Source organism: Vulpes vulpes, unplaced genomic scaffold (genome assembly GCF_048418805.1).
Source record: "Vulpes vulpes isolate BD-2025 unplaced genomic scaffold, VulVul3 u000000674, whole genome shotgun sequence".
NCBI classification, from domain to species: Eukaryota; Metazoa; Chordata; class Mammalia; order Carnivora; family Canidae; genus Vulpes; species Vulpes vulpes.
The window spans coordinates 83,417-99,248 of NW_027325812.1; the positions used below are offsets into that span (position 1 = coordinate 83,417).

General features: G+C 45.7%; 2 protein-coding genes across 2 annotated transcripts; one reads left to right on the plus strand and one right to left on the minus strand.

Annotated features, from left to right (window-relative positions):
* Positions 1–1,486: 1,486 nt before the first annotated feature.
* On the minus strand, positions 1,487–5,106 carry MIP (major intrinsic protein of lens fiber). The gene is made up of 4 exons (XM_026001685.2): positions 4,716–5,106; positions 4,078–4,242; positions 3,562–3,642; positions 1,487–1,766 (listed from the first exon to the last, which is right to left on the minus strand). Exons 1-4 carry the CDS (start codon positions 5,073–5,075, stop codon positions 1,581–1,583), a joined length of 792 nt encoding a protein of 263 aa, XP_025857470.1. The 5' UTR covers positions 5,076–5,106; the 3' UTR covers positions 1,487–1,580.
* A 2,795-nt stretch (positions 5,107–7,901) lies between these two features.
* On the plus strand, positions 7,902–8,227 carry LOC112922249 (small EDRK-rich factor 2-like). Its single transcript, XM_072746233.1, has one exon. It carries the CDS (start codon positions 7,967–7,969, stop codon positions 8,126–8,128), a length of 162 nt encoding a protein of 53 aa, XP_072602334.1. The 5' UTR covers positions 7,902–7,966; the 3' UTR covers positions 8,129–8,227.
* The last annotated feature ends 7,605 nt before the right edge of the window (positions 8,228–15,832 follow it).

The following is a 15,832-nucleotide window of genomic DNA, read 5'->3' on the forward strand; positions in this document are numbered from 1 at the left end:
GTTTTCTGCTGATTTAAGATAATAGGGATCAAAGTCCGATTAGAGGTAAATTTAGAGGTAAATTTACAGACATTCTTCCCCTTCTACTGAAGTGGGTTATTCCAAAGTCTCCGAGGGTAGTTAGAAAAAGTAGGCTTTATTTAGGAGGAAGTGGAGAGTTGAGCTACGCGTTAAAGTGGTCTTTTGCGGGCGTGGGTCTCTCATGCTAGAGATAGAGGTTTAAAGCTTGCGAAGCGTGCAGGCTCCTAAAAGGGAGAGAACAACAATAAATATTCATTGGTAAGTTGAGGATCTCCTCTGGACTCTGCTGAGATTAGTATATTTTGCCGATGACGAAAGAAGAGAGGGCTCAAACGAGTAATTATCTCCTGAATTGTTAAGCATTTGAATTGAAGGAATCGATTTCTGGGATATGAGGAGAGTTATAAGAGATTTGCTGAAGATGAAAGGACATGAGAGAAAAGTGAAAAGACGAACACAAAAAAGGAAAATAATATAAAACTAGAGGTAAAAACAGAAAGCTACCATTTGAAGAGTGTTTTGATCTGCTCTAACTAAATTAAAACTCTGAGGGTCAAAGTCTCTTCCTCCTATGGACCCCCCACCCCTACCTCTGCATTTGTCGCAGGCATCAGATTTCCAGTTTTGACTCCAGGGAGCTCTTTGGCTGAAGTACCAGCTGCCTGGAGGCCCCTCTGGGGATGTCTGGAAGAACAGCTAAACTACTTAATTTTTCTAGATTCTAGGCTCCCTTGTTTAGGTTGGGAGCTCACTGGCCCAGGGCTTCCGAAGAGATCCATCATACCAGAATGAACACAAAACCCAGCCAGTGGATGTAGACAAGTTTATGTGGCTTTACAGAACAATTCAAACCCCAATGTTCACTTTTCTCAGAGTTACTTCCCCACCCAAGTCCCTGGGGCAAGCATCCCTGAGATAAGTGGGCTACACTCTCCCATTAACTTCCCCAAAACCTTTTGGTACATTTGGAGCCTGATCTGGGGCCAATACCTCCATTTCCTCTCCCTGCCCCCAACCCCTTATCCCAACCCTTGGAATGCCTTGTCTCCATCTGCCTCCTGTGAGGAGTACTCCCTGCTTCCCTGCTTCCCTGCTCCTGCATAAAACTAGGGCCATAATAAACTTGACTGGCAGCAGGGTAAAGGCCAGAAGCTTAAAGGTCTTGGTTCCCTGTGTTCACCACACTGGGTTGGTAGAGGAAGATATGGGATGACACCTTTTTTCCCTTCCCAACCTCTCCTGCTGTGCCCCAAAACTCAAACACAGCCACGTTCACTCACATTCATACGCACAATCATGCACACACAGCGGCGAAGAGAGGTGGGATGGGGAGAAAGGGAAGTTTGCACAAACCAGCTCATGAATGCAACTTGAAAGATTTCACACAGCAAAAGGCAAAAAAAAAAAAAAAAAAAAAAAAAAAAAAAAAAAACACACACATAAATTAAAAAATAAAGAAGTACATGTCCCTCCCCCAGTCTCTTTCTTCATCCAGGGGCTGGCTCAGCCCTTCCAAGTAAACCCAGAAGCTTCCAACTCCTTCTAGCCAACTGGAGTTTTCACAGGGCCTGGGTCTTCAGTTCAACAGGCTCTCCAGTGCCCTCTGGTTGTCCATTGGAGTCACTGGGCCTGGCACCCTTGAGAATAGACAGTCTCTCAGAAACACTCTTGAGCCGGGGGAAGAGGAGAAAGTCGTAGAGGAGACTGCCTAGTCCCCCTCCAATGATTGGACCCACCCAGTATACCTGTAGGAAAAGGAGAGGAATAATGAGACTTAGGGAAGAGATCAAGAAAAAGGCTTTTTCCAACCCAATGGGCACAATTTAAACAGAAACCAGTGTGTGTTTGTTTTTAAATTCTAAATGTCTCTACTCCTTGTGCCTCAAAACTTACTGTTTCTTTTCTGGGTCACCAAATTATTCCTTTATCCCACATCTCATCATACATATATTCTGTTTATTGTTATCAGTTTGTACTAGTCTATAGATTGCTTTAAAAAATGTTTTAGGGGGGGTAGCCCGGGTGGCTCAGCGGTTTAGCACTGCCTTCGGCCCAGGGCCTGATCCTGGAGACCTGGGATCAAGTCCCACGTCAGGCTCCCTGCATGGAGCCTGCTTCTCCCTCTGCCTGTGTCTCTGCCTCTCTCTCTCTCTTTCTCTGTGTGTCTCTCGTGAATAAACGAATAAATAAATGAATAAAATCCTTAAAAAAAAATGTTTTAGGGGATCCCCGGGTGGCTCAGCGGTTTAGCGACTGCCTTCTGCCCAGGGCGCGACCCTGGAGTCCCGGGATCAAGTCCCGTGTCAGGCTCCCTGCATGAAGCCTGCTTCTCCCTCTGCCTGTGTCTCTGCCTCTCTCTGTGTGTGTGTGTGTATCTCTCATGAGTGAATAAATAAAATCTTTAAAAAAAAAAAAAGTTTTAACTGTGGTAAAACATATAACAGAAAATTCACCATCTTACCCATTTCTAAGTGTACAGTTCAGTACCGTTAAGTATACTGTATTGTTGTGCAACAAATCTCCAGAACTCCTTCATCCTGCAAACTTGAATCTCTGTACCCATTAAACGACAGCTCCCCATTGCCCCCTCTCCTGAACCCCCATCAACTACCCTTTGGTTTGTTTCAATGAATTTGACTACTGTAGATACTTCACATAAGTGGAGTTATACAGTATTTGTCATTTTGTGACTGGTGTATTTCATGGAGTGAAATGTCCTTGAGGTTCATCCATGTAGCATGTGCTGGGACTTCCTTCTTTTTTATTTATTTATTTATTTATTTATTTATTTATTTATTTATTTATTTATTTATTGACTTCCTTCTTTTTAAGGCTGAATACTATTCCAGTGCATGTAGATACTACATTTTGTTTATCTATTCACTTATGAGGGACACTTGAGCTGCTTCCACCTTAGCTGTTGTGAATAATACTGCCAGGAAAATGGGGATACAGCTTTGAAAAAATATTTTAATTCTGTATGTTTCACTGGCATATGGCCAAACAACACAAACATAGCCAATTTTTATTGAGGTCTTATCCCATGTCAGATTCTGTGCTAAATATTTCACACATATGGTTTTCACATTTACTTCTCATAATGGCCCATTTTATGGTAAGGAAACTGGGGTGCAAAATGAGGCATTTGCCATCATCACACACAAGGCCAATAATGTACTACAACTGGGAGAAGGCCCAGGCCCATCTATACTCCTACATCTCCTGAGCTCTGAGAGTAGAAGTTTTTGACTTCCTGTTCATTCAGTTGTCTACCTCACAGTGCTAGTTTTAGAATCCTGTGGATGCTTAGTAAAAATCCCTGACCAACTAGTGAAGGAATAATATGAGCAAGAGCCTCTCTTTCTAGCAAAATAGCGAATCCTGCTCACATGGGCATGCCAAACTCTGTGACAGCCCCTTTAGCTGAGTGCTGGTAAAACTGTGAACACACCCAGATGGAAAGCAGGCAACAAACATGGAACCTGCGGCCCACACCCATACAAGATGCCTTCAGGATCTTGCCCTTCTCCCCTCACTCACCCAGTGGTTGGTGAAGTTTCTGGTGAGAATGGCAGGAGCAAAGGAGCGGGCAGGGTTCATGCCTGCACCAGTATAATACATCTGCAAAAGACACAGTCATAATTGAGACACTTTCCCCTACTTCACCCCAGCTTCTCTCCCCACAACCCACATGTCCCTGAAGGCTGGGCACCTCACCCCCAGCCAGGAGCAAGTAGGGAAGGACAAACTGCATGGGGGGTCCACAATGGAGTAAAGGCACTGATGCCTTATCTGGGATCAGACAATGGATCCATAGACAAACCCTACATCTACCCATGATGATTCATTTCCACCCTGGGGTCAAGAAGGACCAGATACAGTGGTCACAGAAGAGAGGAACAGAACAGGGTTGATTCCTCTGTGCTGAATGATATAGAGTAAGGTGCATTATGTTCATGTTTGATAGTGAGGTGGGCAGAAGGAAACTTTAAAGTTGGGAAAGGTTTAGGGTCCCTAGAATCCTTAAACAAGAAGTTTCTCCCCTTTCCTGCTTACCCCAAAGAGGTGCCCCAGGGTGAGGGAGAAGCCAACAGCCAGGGCCACAGATCCTAGGCGGCCGTTCCGCCTCTCGTCGTATGTGGCAAAGATGCAGAGCACAAACTGGAGCGTCAGGAAGATCTCCACCGTGGTGGCCTGGCCCACACTCACCCCAGGGTGCAACTAGGCAAAGGAAGAAGAAAGGAGGCAGCTCATTAGGGTTGTCACAATGTTACCTCCTTAAGGCCTCCCACACAGGAACTGCCTTATGGCATCAGTTCCCTGGAGAGGAAGGATAACAAACCCCCATCACAGTAATTATATTTGTTTCTTAATTTCTCCTAATAATATTCTTTAAGGGTAGAAAGAATTGTATCCACTTATGCAGATAAGGAAGCTGAGGCCCCACCAGGTAAAATAAGTTTCCTCAAGAACCTGCAAGGAGTTGGAAGGAAAGCTGAAAACAGAACTCAGTTCTCTTGAGTCAGTCCAGAGCTTTATGCATTTCTTATTCCTTCCTCACTCCTCCAAACTACCTTACACACACACACACACACACACACACAATGTCCCAGACCCCTGAGGAACTGATCAGCCTCCACCATTCAGGGAGTCAGGGTACCAGGTTCCTCCAGCCCCACTTAGCTGATCATTACCGTATTAAGTGCTAGGTTTCCTCGGACGGCAGGCGGGGTGACACTATACAGCACGGCGGCCCCAGCCACGGCTCCCAGGAGTTGGGCTGCCATATAGCAGAAGGCACGGAGCAGAGACATCTGGGAACCCACAAGGAAGGCGAAAGTGACTGCAGGATTGACATGGGCTCCACTGATGTGGCCCACAGCCTGCACCAGCGTAGCCAGGGCCAGGCCAAAGGCCAGAGCCACCTGCAGGACATGCAGGGGTCCAGGGGTCCAACGCAGTGAGGCCCCCAGTCCGAAAAAGACATAGAAGAGGGTGGCAAAGAACTCAGCAAATATAGCCCTCCAGAAGGAGGCTGACCGCAGTTCCCACATGGCAGGGGGGATGGGCAAAGTGCCTGGGTCCCTGATACCCCCCTGGCCTGATCTGGGAGGACAGTCCCCTTTATAGAGGACTCTTAATCCCTGGGAGGGGCAGGCTGAAGTGGCTGGCCCAGCCTCTTAACCCCTTCACAGCTACAGAGGGCTGGGCCCACTCTTATGCATCTGTTAAAGCTGCTGGGTTTTCCCCTCCCTCTTCCATCGGGAGATGAGCAGAGCCATAGGTGTTAGGGTGGGGGTACAGTTGGGGCTGGAGAGGCTCTGAGAGGAGAGGACCAAGAACAGAGGGACTGTAAAAGTCTGTTTCTCTCTTTGTGTCAAAGTTGGGGTTCATGCTCCTGATTGACATCCGTATTAGAACATTCTTCAACTCTGCATTGGAAGATCAATCAAATGGAGTTCACTTCATGGGGCATAAGACTGTGCTCCTGGGGGCCTTCAGTGTCCTCTGAGTCGGCCAAGGGTAAGGGTGGGGGTGGGGGTCAGGAGTGGGGTCCAGCTGGTAAGTTGGATAACTGAAGAGAATTCTTTAGTTCTCTGGGATTAGAGGCCCTTTCCCCATTGGTTGGTTTGGTCTGGAATCTGTGGACCCTGCAGCTCTGGGACAGAATAGTTCTGCTGTGTCTGGTTTTCTCCAAGCCCAGGTTCCCTACCCCCAATCCATGCTAGCACTTCCCTTTCCAAAGCCTCAGCCCAGCCTTGTAAACCAAAGACAGGAGGAAGAACCTATCTTCCATGGATAGGCTGGGGGTGGGAGACTGGGGAGGGGAAAAAGGTGTTAGTTAAATTTCAGAATTGGCTTATACTTCATCTTTCCAAACTCACAAAGTCCTAGAAGGAAGTACTGAAAAGAAGGAAACTGAATCATGGCTATGGGGCAATGGAATGCCCTAGGCTGGGATCCCTGGGTGGCACAGAGGTTTAGAGCCTGCCTTTGGCCCAGGGCGCGATCCTGGAGACCCGGGATCGAATCCCATGTCAAATCCCATGTTGGGCTCCCGGTGCATGGAGCCTGCTTCTCCCTCTGCCTGTGTCTCTGCCTCTCTCTCTCTCTCTGTGACTATCATAAATAAATAAAATTTTTTTTTAAAAAAGGAAAGGCCTAGGCCTCCTAATATGGTCCCAATCAGGACCCTAGGGCCTTGAGTCTTGATCCCTAAGGAAAAGTCTGGGGGTAGGGGTGTGTGGAGAAGCAGGCTGGTCAAGGAGAAAGAAGAGGACAAAATGGGGTAGGAGAGCTTGGGGCAAGAGGTTCACTTGTGCTCAGGCTTGATGAGGGACTGGGGCCTAGAGGCGAGGCGGGGCTCTGTGGTGGTAGAGAAGGCAGGATGGGATACACTGGTAGGCTTTACCATCTCTATCTACACCATGGCAAGTCATACAAGCTGCAGGGTTTTCCCATGAAGCACCAGAGGAGAACAAAATTTTTAAAAGGTCTGCAGGGGCTCCTGGTGGCTCAGTTGGCTAAGTGTCTGCCTTTGATCCCAGTGTTCTAGGATCAAGCCCTGAGTCAGGCTCCTCGCTCAGTGGTGGGGCTGCTTCTCCCTCTCTCTGCCTGCTGTTCCTCTTGCTTGTGCTCTCTCTCTTTGTCAAACAAATGAATAATTTCTCTTTAAACAAGGCAGCAGTAAATGACTTAAAAAAAAAGAAGAAGAGATCTGTAATAATGGTCCCCAGCATTGGTCCCATCTAGTACACCTGTGGGTAGAGACGGGAGGAACACAGATTAGGGCCTATGCTCCTCTCTTCCTCCAACATCCAGCTTGGAGATGGATAGGAACAGTTAAGGCAAAGGCAGAGAGCCCCTCTAACCCACCCACATGTTGGAAGTTGCTGAGAACAGGTCAGAGGGCAGCCAAGGAGACTGGGGCTCCTGATTTGAAGGAAGAGGAACAACTCAAGAGATCCTCGGGAATCTCTTGGGTTTTAGAAGTCCCACCAATCTCTTGACTTCAGGCCCTGTAACCCCCATTGCATCTCAACCAAAGATGCTACTAGTTCCCCGTCCCCTCTGTTGGTCCCAGGGAGTATGCAGGGTGCATGCTGCTTCTGGGAAAGGAGCCTGGGATGGGACAGAGGGTGGTATGTCATGGTGTTAAAAGCAGAGATTCTAGCAACAGATATTTTGGTTGAGATGTGGATGAGAATACAAAGTGACATAACTAGTTATGACAGCTAGTGGGTGTATAAATTGGGATTATCACTTCAGAACACACTGTATAGCACCATTTCATAAAGATGAACAAAAATACCTTCTGACCCAGGAATTTCACTTCTCATTTATATACCCAAGAGAAACTTTCTTTTTTTTATTTAAGATTTATTTATTTATTTAGATAGACATAGAGAAAGAGGCAGAGACACAGGAGGAGGGAGAAGCAGGCTCCATGCAGGAAGCCCGACGTGGGACTCGATCCTGGGACTCCAGGATCGCGCCCTGGGCCAAAGGCAGACACTAAACCACTGAGCCACCCAGGGATCCCCTTCTTTCTTTTTCTTTCTTTTTTTCTTTTCTTTTTTCTTTCTTTCTTTCTTTCTTTCTTTCTTTCTTTCTTTCTTTCTTTCTTTTTTTTCTTTCCTTCCTTCCTTTCCTCTTTCTTTTTTTCTCTTTCTTTCTTTCTTTCTTTCTTTCTTTCTTTCTTTCTTTCTTTCTTTCTTTCTTTTCGAGAAGGAGAAAGTGTAGAGGGAGTGGCAAAGGGAGAGGGAGAGAAAGAATCTTAAGCAGGCTCCATGTCCAGTCAGATGCTTAACCACCTGAGCCACCCAGGCACCCCACAGGAGAAACTTTTCTAGGCCTACACCAAGAGATGTGTATAAGAATGTTGAGAGCAGGGAGACAGAATGAGGGGAAGCAACGGAGGCAGGCCGGAGCCGCTGCCGTCGCCATGACCCGCAATAACCAGCACGAGCTTGCCCGCCAGAAGAATATGAAAAAGCAGAGCGACTCGGTTAAGGAAAAGCGCCAAGATGACGGGCTTTCTGCTGCCGCCCGCAAGCAGAGGGACTCAGAGATCATGCAGCAGAAGCAGAAAAAGGCAAACGAGTAGAAGGAGGAACCCAAGTAGCTTTGTGGCTTCGTGTCCAACCCTCTTGCCCTTCGCCTGTGTGCCTGGAGCTAGTCCCACCACACTCGCGTTTTCTCCTGTAGTGCTCACAGGTCCCAGCACCGAAGGCATTCCCTTTCCCCTGAGTCTGCAGCGGGTCCCTTTTGTGCTTCCTTCCCCTCAGGTAGCCTCTCTCCCCCTGGGCCACGCCTGGGGTGAGGGGGTTACCACTTCCCAGTGTTTTTTATTCCTGTGGTGCTCACCCCCAAAGTATTAAAAGTAGCTTTGTAATTAAAAAAAAAAAAAAAGAAAAGAAAAGAAAAGAAGAAGAATGTTGAGAGCAGAGATGCCTGGGTGGCTCAGCGGTTGAGCATCTGCCTTTGGCTCAGGGCGTGATCCTGGAGTCCCAGGATCAAGTCCCGCATCGGGCTTCCTTTGTGGAGCCTGCTTCTCTCTCTGCTTGTCTCTGCCTCTCTCTGTGTGTGTGTGTCTCTCTCATGAATAAATATATAAAACATAAAAAAAAAATGTTGAAAGCAGGGACGCCTGGGTGGCTCAGGGGTTGAGCATGTGCTTTTGGCTCAGGGCGTGATCCCAGGGTCTGGGATCAAGTCCCCCATGGGGTTTCTTGCAGGAAACCTGCCTCTGCCTATGTTTCTGCCTCTCTCTCTCTCTGTCTCTCATGAATAAATAAATACAATCTAAAAAAAAATGGTGAGAGCAGCACTATACACAATAGCAAAAAACTAGAAGAAGCAACCCAAATGCCCATTGATAGGAGAATGGATGTATAGACAGTGATATATGTCTCATCTTTTTTTTTTTTAATTTTCATTTATTTATGACAGTCACACACACAGAGAGAGAGGCAGAGACACAGGCAGAGGGAGAAGCAGGCTCCATGCACCGGGAGCCGATGTGGGATTCAATCCTGGGTCTCCAGGATCGCACCCTGGGCCAAAGGCAGGTGCTAAATCGCTGTGCCACCCAGGGATCCCATATGTCTCATCTTTATATATAAATATATTTCACACAATGGAAAACTATTCAGCAGTCAAAATGAGTGAATCTGGGGTGGGTCAATCAATTAAGCATCTGCCTCTTGATCTCAGTTTAGGTATGGATCTCAGGGTTGTGAGTTCAACAACTGGGATGTGGAGCCTACTTAAAAAAAAAAAGAGTGAATCACCATAGTGATACTCAATAATAGGGAGGAATTTTAGCAATAAAATGCCAAGAAAAAAAAAGTCCCAGAAGATTACATATGGCATGATAACCATTTCATAAAGTTTAAAAAATTGGGGCACCTGGCTGGCTCAGTCAATAGAGCATGTGGCACTTCATCTTGGGGTTGTGAGTTTGAGTCCCATGTTGGGTGTAGAGATTACTTAAAAAAAATCTTAGAAAAATCTAAAATAAAAATATGTTTTTCAGAACATATGCAGATAAGATGAAACTACACAAAAAATAAAACAAAGAATGATGAATATAGGATTCAGGATGGTGTTTACCTCAAGTTGGGATGGCAAGGGGATGAAATAGAATATATAAATATATATTTGTAGATTTCTGTGGTTCTCAAGGTTCTAGTTTTTCTGTTACATGGTTGGTTTTTTTTTTTTTTAAGATTTTATTTATTTATTCATGAGATACAGAAAGAGAGAGAGAGGCAGAGACACAGGTAGAGGGAGAAGCAGGCCCCATGTAGGGAGTCCGCATGGGACTCGATCCCAGGTCTCCAGGATCAGGCCCTGGGCTGAAGGCAGCACTAAACCACTAAGCCACCTGGGCTGCCATGTTACATGGTTGGTTAATGATGATGCTTAATTGGGATGTCTAGGTGGCTTAGTTGGTGGAGCATATATGGCTCTTGATCTCCGGGTTGTGAGTTCAAGTGCTCCACTGGGCACAGAAATTACTTTTAAAAAATAATGATGCAGGGCACCTGAGTGGCTCAGTTGGTTAAGCCTCTGCCTTCTGCTTGGGTCCTGGGATTGAGCCCTGCATCACGCTCCTTGCTCCTCAGGGAGCCTGCTTCTCCTCCCTCTGCCTGCCACTCGCCTTTACTTATGCTCTCTCTCTGTGTCAAATAGATAAATAAAATCTTTTAAAAAATATAATGATGCTTAGCTTATTACTTAATAAAAAATGAATTAGGGATGCCTGGGTGGCTCAGTTGGTTAAGTGTTCAACCCTTGATTTTGGTTCACGTCATGATCTCAGGGTCTTGAGATCAAGTCCCATATTAGGGTCCAAGCTCAGTGTGGTCTGCTTGGGATTCTCTCTCCCAGCTCCCTCTGGCCCCTGCCCTCCAAATATGAGAGCTCTTTTTTTCTCTCTCTTTCTCTCAAATAAATAAATAAATCTTAAAAAAAAACCCACAACAAATTAGGGGAAGCTATATATAGGTCAATGAGAAGGGGATGTCGGGATCCCTGGGTGGCGCAGCGGTTTAGCGCCTGCCTTTGGCCCAGGGCGCGATCCTGGAGACCTGGGATCAAGTCCCACATCAGGCTCCCTGCATGGAGCCTGCTTCTCCCTCTGCCTGTGTCTCTGCCTCTCTCTCTCTCTCTATGTCTCTCATGAATAAATAAATAAATAAAATCTTAAAAAAAAAAAAAGAGAAGGGGATATCATAAACAAAGGAATAGTCCATGCATGGGAAATCCATAACAAGCCATAGCAACAACAAAAATCCTGGCTAAATATAAATTCCCCACTAGATATAAATTCCAGGAGGGCAGGGCAGGGATGTGTCCGATTTGTTCACCACTGTAAACCCCAAGCTTGACACACAGTAGACAGTAAACAAATTTTTGTTGAATAAATTAATGTAGGCTCTCCAAGCCTCAGTTTCCTCTGGATCAAATAACATAATGTACATAATGGCTTAATATACTGCCTAATACAGAATAAAGCACTTAATAAACAGGAGCCATTTGATGAGGGTTTTATTAACTACAAAAGCTTACCCCTAACCACCAACTCTACAAACGAAGGGCAGAAGGACAAAGTGCAGCCCTTGTAGACATCAAATAAAATGATTAAATTTCCTTATTTGAAGCTATCAGCTTTTTTTAACTTTTTTTTTTTTTTTTTTTAAGTAATCTGTATGCCTAGTGTTGGGTTCAAACTCACGACCCTGAGATCAAGAGTTGCACACTCCACCAGCTGAGCCAGCCAGGCCCCAAACTTCTCTTTATTCCTCATCAAACATTGATAAGAATCTCATGGAAAACTGAACCCCAGCCCATTTCTTTTCACATCAGCCACTTAGCTGAATGCCAAACCTTCAAACTCAATATAAGCTTTCAAAAACTCACTTGAATTTTTGTAGAGATTTACATATAACTAGAATATCCATTGTTTTCCACTAGTCTAGCCTCTTTTTAATTTATTTATTTTTTGCTTTAAAGAGTTTATTTATTTATTCATGAAAGACAGAGAGAGAGAAGCAGACACAGGCAGAGAGAGAAGCAGGCTCCTCACAGGGAGCCTGACGTGGGACTCGATCCTGGGACTCCAGGATCATGCCCTGAGCCAAAGGCAGATGCTCAACTGCTGAGCCACCCAGGTGTCCCTAGTCTAGCCTCTTTAAAGGAAAAAAAAAAAAAAGGCTGTTCTCCCTTGAGGAGTGGAACCCAGTTTTCCTCAACCCCCTGCTTGGTATGGTTTGGGTTTTTACCAATGCCAGTTCTCCGGCAGTCACTGAGAAACCCACTACCAGGATGCCTGGCCCACCTCCTTCCAGTCACTGCTGAGCCACAGCAAACATGGTGAGCACCTCCTGGATAGTAGAGAAAAACTCCATGCTCAGAGCTTGTCCTATGACTCTTCTTGCTCACCTGGATGAGGCTAGACATGCTAGGACTCGGGTGGGAGGACACAAACACCATCCCTTCACTGTACCCCAGGCCCCACCATCTACCTACCAAGGAAGCTTTAAACAAAGCATCTGCAGCAAGTCATCCAAAATTATTGAGTTGCTGAGCCTAATCCATTGGTCTATTTGCATCATACTGAAGGTAGCAGGGATGCCTCCTCTTTTGTTCATTCTTTAAAGTCCTATCAGCCATCTGCCCTCTTTACCTACCTAGTGTCACCCTACTCAGGAAGAGGGGAGCTGCTGCTTAGCTGGATGAGTAGCTGGGCTACAGCCACCTGGGGCAGTTATAGGTAGAAGAGGACCTAGGCCAGTATGACTTCTGTGCTCTGGTCAAGGACACAGGACACCTCCTGGAGGGGGTCAAGCCAGTGGGCACAGAGCAGGGGAGGGTTTGTCTGGGCCCCAATGACCCATCAAAACTCTGTGCCAGGCTCACCACCACCAGCTCTTCAAGCAAGAGTTGAGGGACTGTGCCTGGCACATGCACTGGGGCATGAGACCCTAAGAATAACTCCTACAAAGACCAGGGTGCCTAGGCCTTCAGCCAGCAGGTCTCTCCCAAATTGTTGGCTCTATAGGTCCTGGGGGACTAGAAGAGGAGGGGAAGGCAAGCTCAGGTTGGCTGTCTGGGCTGACAGTGTCTGCTCCACTCTTCTCCCCACTGATCTCCCACTCTCTCCTCTCTGTTCCCCTCCCCCCAACAAACTCTTCCAACCAGGTGTCACACTTTTCATCTGGCACTTACTGCCCACCAAGCACCTGTTATGAGAGGATGGGAGAAGGACTGAAGAACAGGACAGAATAAGGGAGAAGTCATAGAATAAGTCCCCACTTGCTTTGACTTTGACTTTGTAGAGAGAGGAAAAGTCTGTTTCAATAGGAGAAAGAGGGAGTCTATTGGAAAAGATGATGAATTCTCCTCTCTGCAGGAATCTCATCTCCCAGATCCCCATTTTGCCAGTTCGGTTCAGGTCTCTGTTAGGTGTCCTGGTCTGGTTTGCAGACTGCTTTTCTAGGTCTAAGGTGAGTGGGGTTGGGATGAGGAGCAAGTGTCAGGTGCTTTCTCTGGAGAAGGAGGCAGCCAGAGAGGTGAGAGTTCCACTCTTGTGATTAGAGAACATTTTGTGTTCTTCCTTCAGCCAATAGTGAGGAACCTCATTCCTCATCCTGCCATCTGCTACCCATTCAGTGCTCTCCCCAAGGGAGCCTTAGACTTTTATACTCACACCTAAACATCCGCTCTCCCCAACCTTGTCCATTCTCTCTTCTATCAAGCTCTTTCTCCCTCTTTAGCCCTCCAACCCAGACTCACCAAGGGAGGAGCAAGAGATCATAATGGCTTCTGTGGACCAGAGGTGCTCACAGTAAACATAGGGACTCATCCTTCCACTTCCTAATCATCTTTATAAACCTGGGTTTCAGGAGCCAGAGAGGTAAAGAGGAAAGTTAAAGTGAAGATCTGGAAGACAATGAGAATTCCAGGGAAGGGAAGGATATTTCCATTTCTCACCATAAAACAGAGCAAGCCAGTGAGAAGGTATCAATGCTGACTTGGCAACTAGGTCATTTGAATCTGCAAAGGAAAGTTCCTTTGAGGAATTGCCTAGGAGTGCAGGGGATTCCCTGGTTTGAACGCTCCTGGGATTTCCCAGGACATACCCCAATTCATTGTCATTTTCTTTTCTGTCTGGCTTGTTTACTTTTTTTTTTTCCTATCACTCTAATTCATTGTTGTACTTTGGGTTCTTTTCAGGGGTTGCCAAAATTTTTAAGTTCTAGATTCTCCCCCTTTCTCTCTTCTGGCCTTAAGTAAGCATACAAACATTTTTGATTTTTTTTTTCTACTAAGAAGTATGGAAGTAGAGAAAATGGTAAATAACAAACTTGGAGAAGTTACAAAGTTATTTTAAGTATTAGCTGCTGGTAGTGGTGATCATCCTGGAGTCTCACCTATCTCTACGCTAAAGTAAGTTATCACTTGATTAACTAACAATCAGCCTCTGACCTCTTTATATTCCTGGGGCTAGGGATCCTAAGTTTACTTCAATAAAGGAAGACTCCATTTCTGTCTCCAAGAGGTGCCATAGGAAGCATAATCCATAATATTAGGGAGCAAGTACATCTATAAATCTCAGGGAATCTGCAGGCAGAGCTACTTGTCTCGTTCCATTTCTCCACAGTGGGTCCCATGTGATTACCATAGCCATCTCTGAGGTTATCCAGGAGCAGCTTACGCCACAGCCAAAGCTCCAAAGCTACTCCACAGCCAGCCTGTATCAAGACCTAAACAATAACCTTGGTCTGAATTCCATGAAAATATCTAATTTGCTGATCTTACAGTATTATAGGAGGATCAAGTGAGATATACTCAGGGAGTTAAATTAGCTCCCTTCAAATGTAAATAAAGTGATTCATGAATTGAGATAGAAACATAATTTACAATTATCAAATATTGAACATCCTCTCTGGCAATTACAATGTGGGTGAATGGAGATACAGCCGTGAGGGGCTGGGTGAACATCCATCTCTGCATCCACCACGTGGAATCTCTATCTCAGCCCCATATTCAGAATGCCAGATCAGCATGTAACCCAGCTCTATTGTGTGGACAGTTTCATAGGACAAAGGCCCCAGCATAACACAAGCCAGCCAGCCCCTTTGGCTAGCTCCTGAGGGCCCCCCTTCTCTCTTTTTCTCTGGTTATGCTTTGCTGACTGCTGACTCCTGGCAAAGTCCAGAACAATCACCACGCTCTGAGTGCATCATCCCTCTCGCATCTATAGTTAAGGGCTCCAATTAGCACTTGGATCTGGTGAGAACCCCCACATGTTAGAAATGGCGTAGGTAATCTAAGAAACAGAGTGAAAATAGACTGACCCATCCTGTCCTTGCCTCCTCATCTCCTCTTCTTCCTAGAGTCAGATAGGACTCCAAGATAGACAGATCAATGCTCACTATGGTTAGAACCTGTCCTAAGTACTTAACAGTATATGTGTTATTTCAGGTACTGGTTTTCCCTAGGATTGCATCTCAGTTTATTGACTGTGTACTCTAGTTAACATCCTCTCCTCGGATGACTTCACCTATTTATGTGACTTCACCTATTTCACTCTCCCTCAAAATTATATCAGAGAACATTTTTACCTGGGTGTTCTGTAGATCCCTCAAATACAGCCTGTCTGAAACAGAATGAATTATCTTCCCCCATTCAAACATGCTTTTCCTTTTGTATCCCTTCATTAAATCAGAAACCTATGAATCAGTTGGACTCCTTCCTTGAATCCTCTCACTCCCACCTACCCAGTCACCTAAACCGTACCAATTCTACCTCCTAGGTGGCTTAACCCTCATTATGTCTCACCTGAGAACTCTAGCGGCTTCGAGACCTCAGTTGACCCTGTTTCTGGTCTCATTCCCTCCAATTTATTCTCTATGTTGCTGCCAGTTTTATCTTTATAAAAGTACAGGGTGTCTGTGCGGCTCAGTTGGTTAAGCACCTGACTTCAGCTCAGGTCATGATCTCAAGGAGTCTGCTTCTCCCTCTCCTTCTGCCCCTCTCCTCAATTGTGTACACATGCTCTCTCAAATAAATAAATAAATAAATAAATAAATAAATAAATAAAATCTTCAGTGAAAGTACCTGTAATTTGTTATTTGCGTCCCTTCAACAGCTCACGAACGCTTGAAAGACATTCTTACTATGAACACACAACTCTTCATAATTCAGCCTCTACTCTTCCAACTGTTCTCCATATCTCCCCAGCATGAGGCCCTGGCAATTTTATGCTTCTTGTGGCTCCTCAAACACCTCATTCTATTTC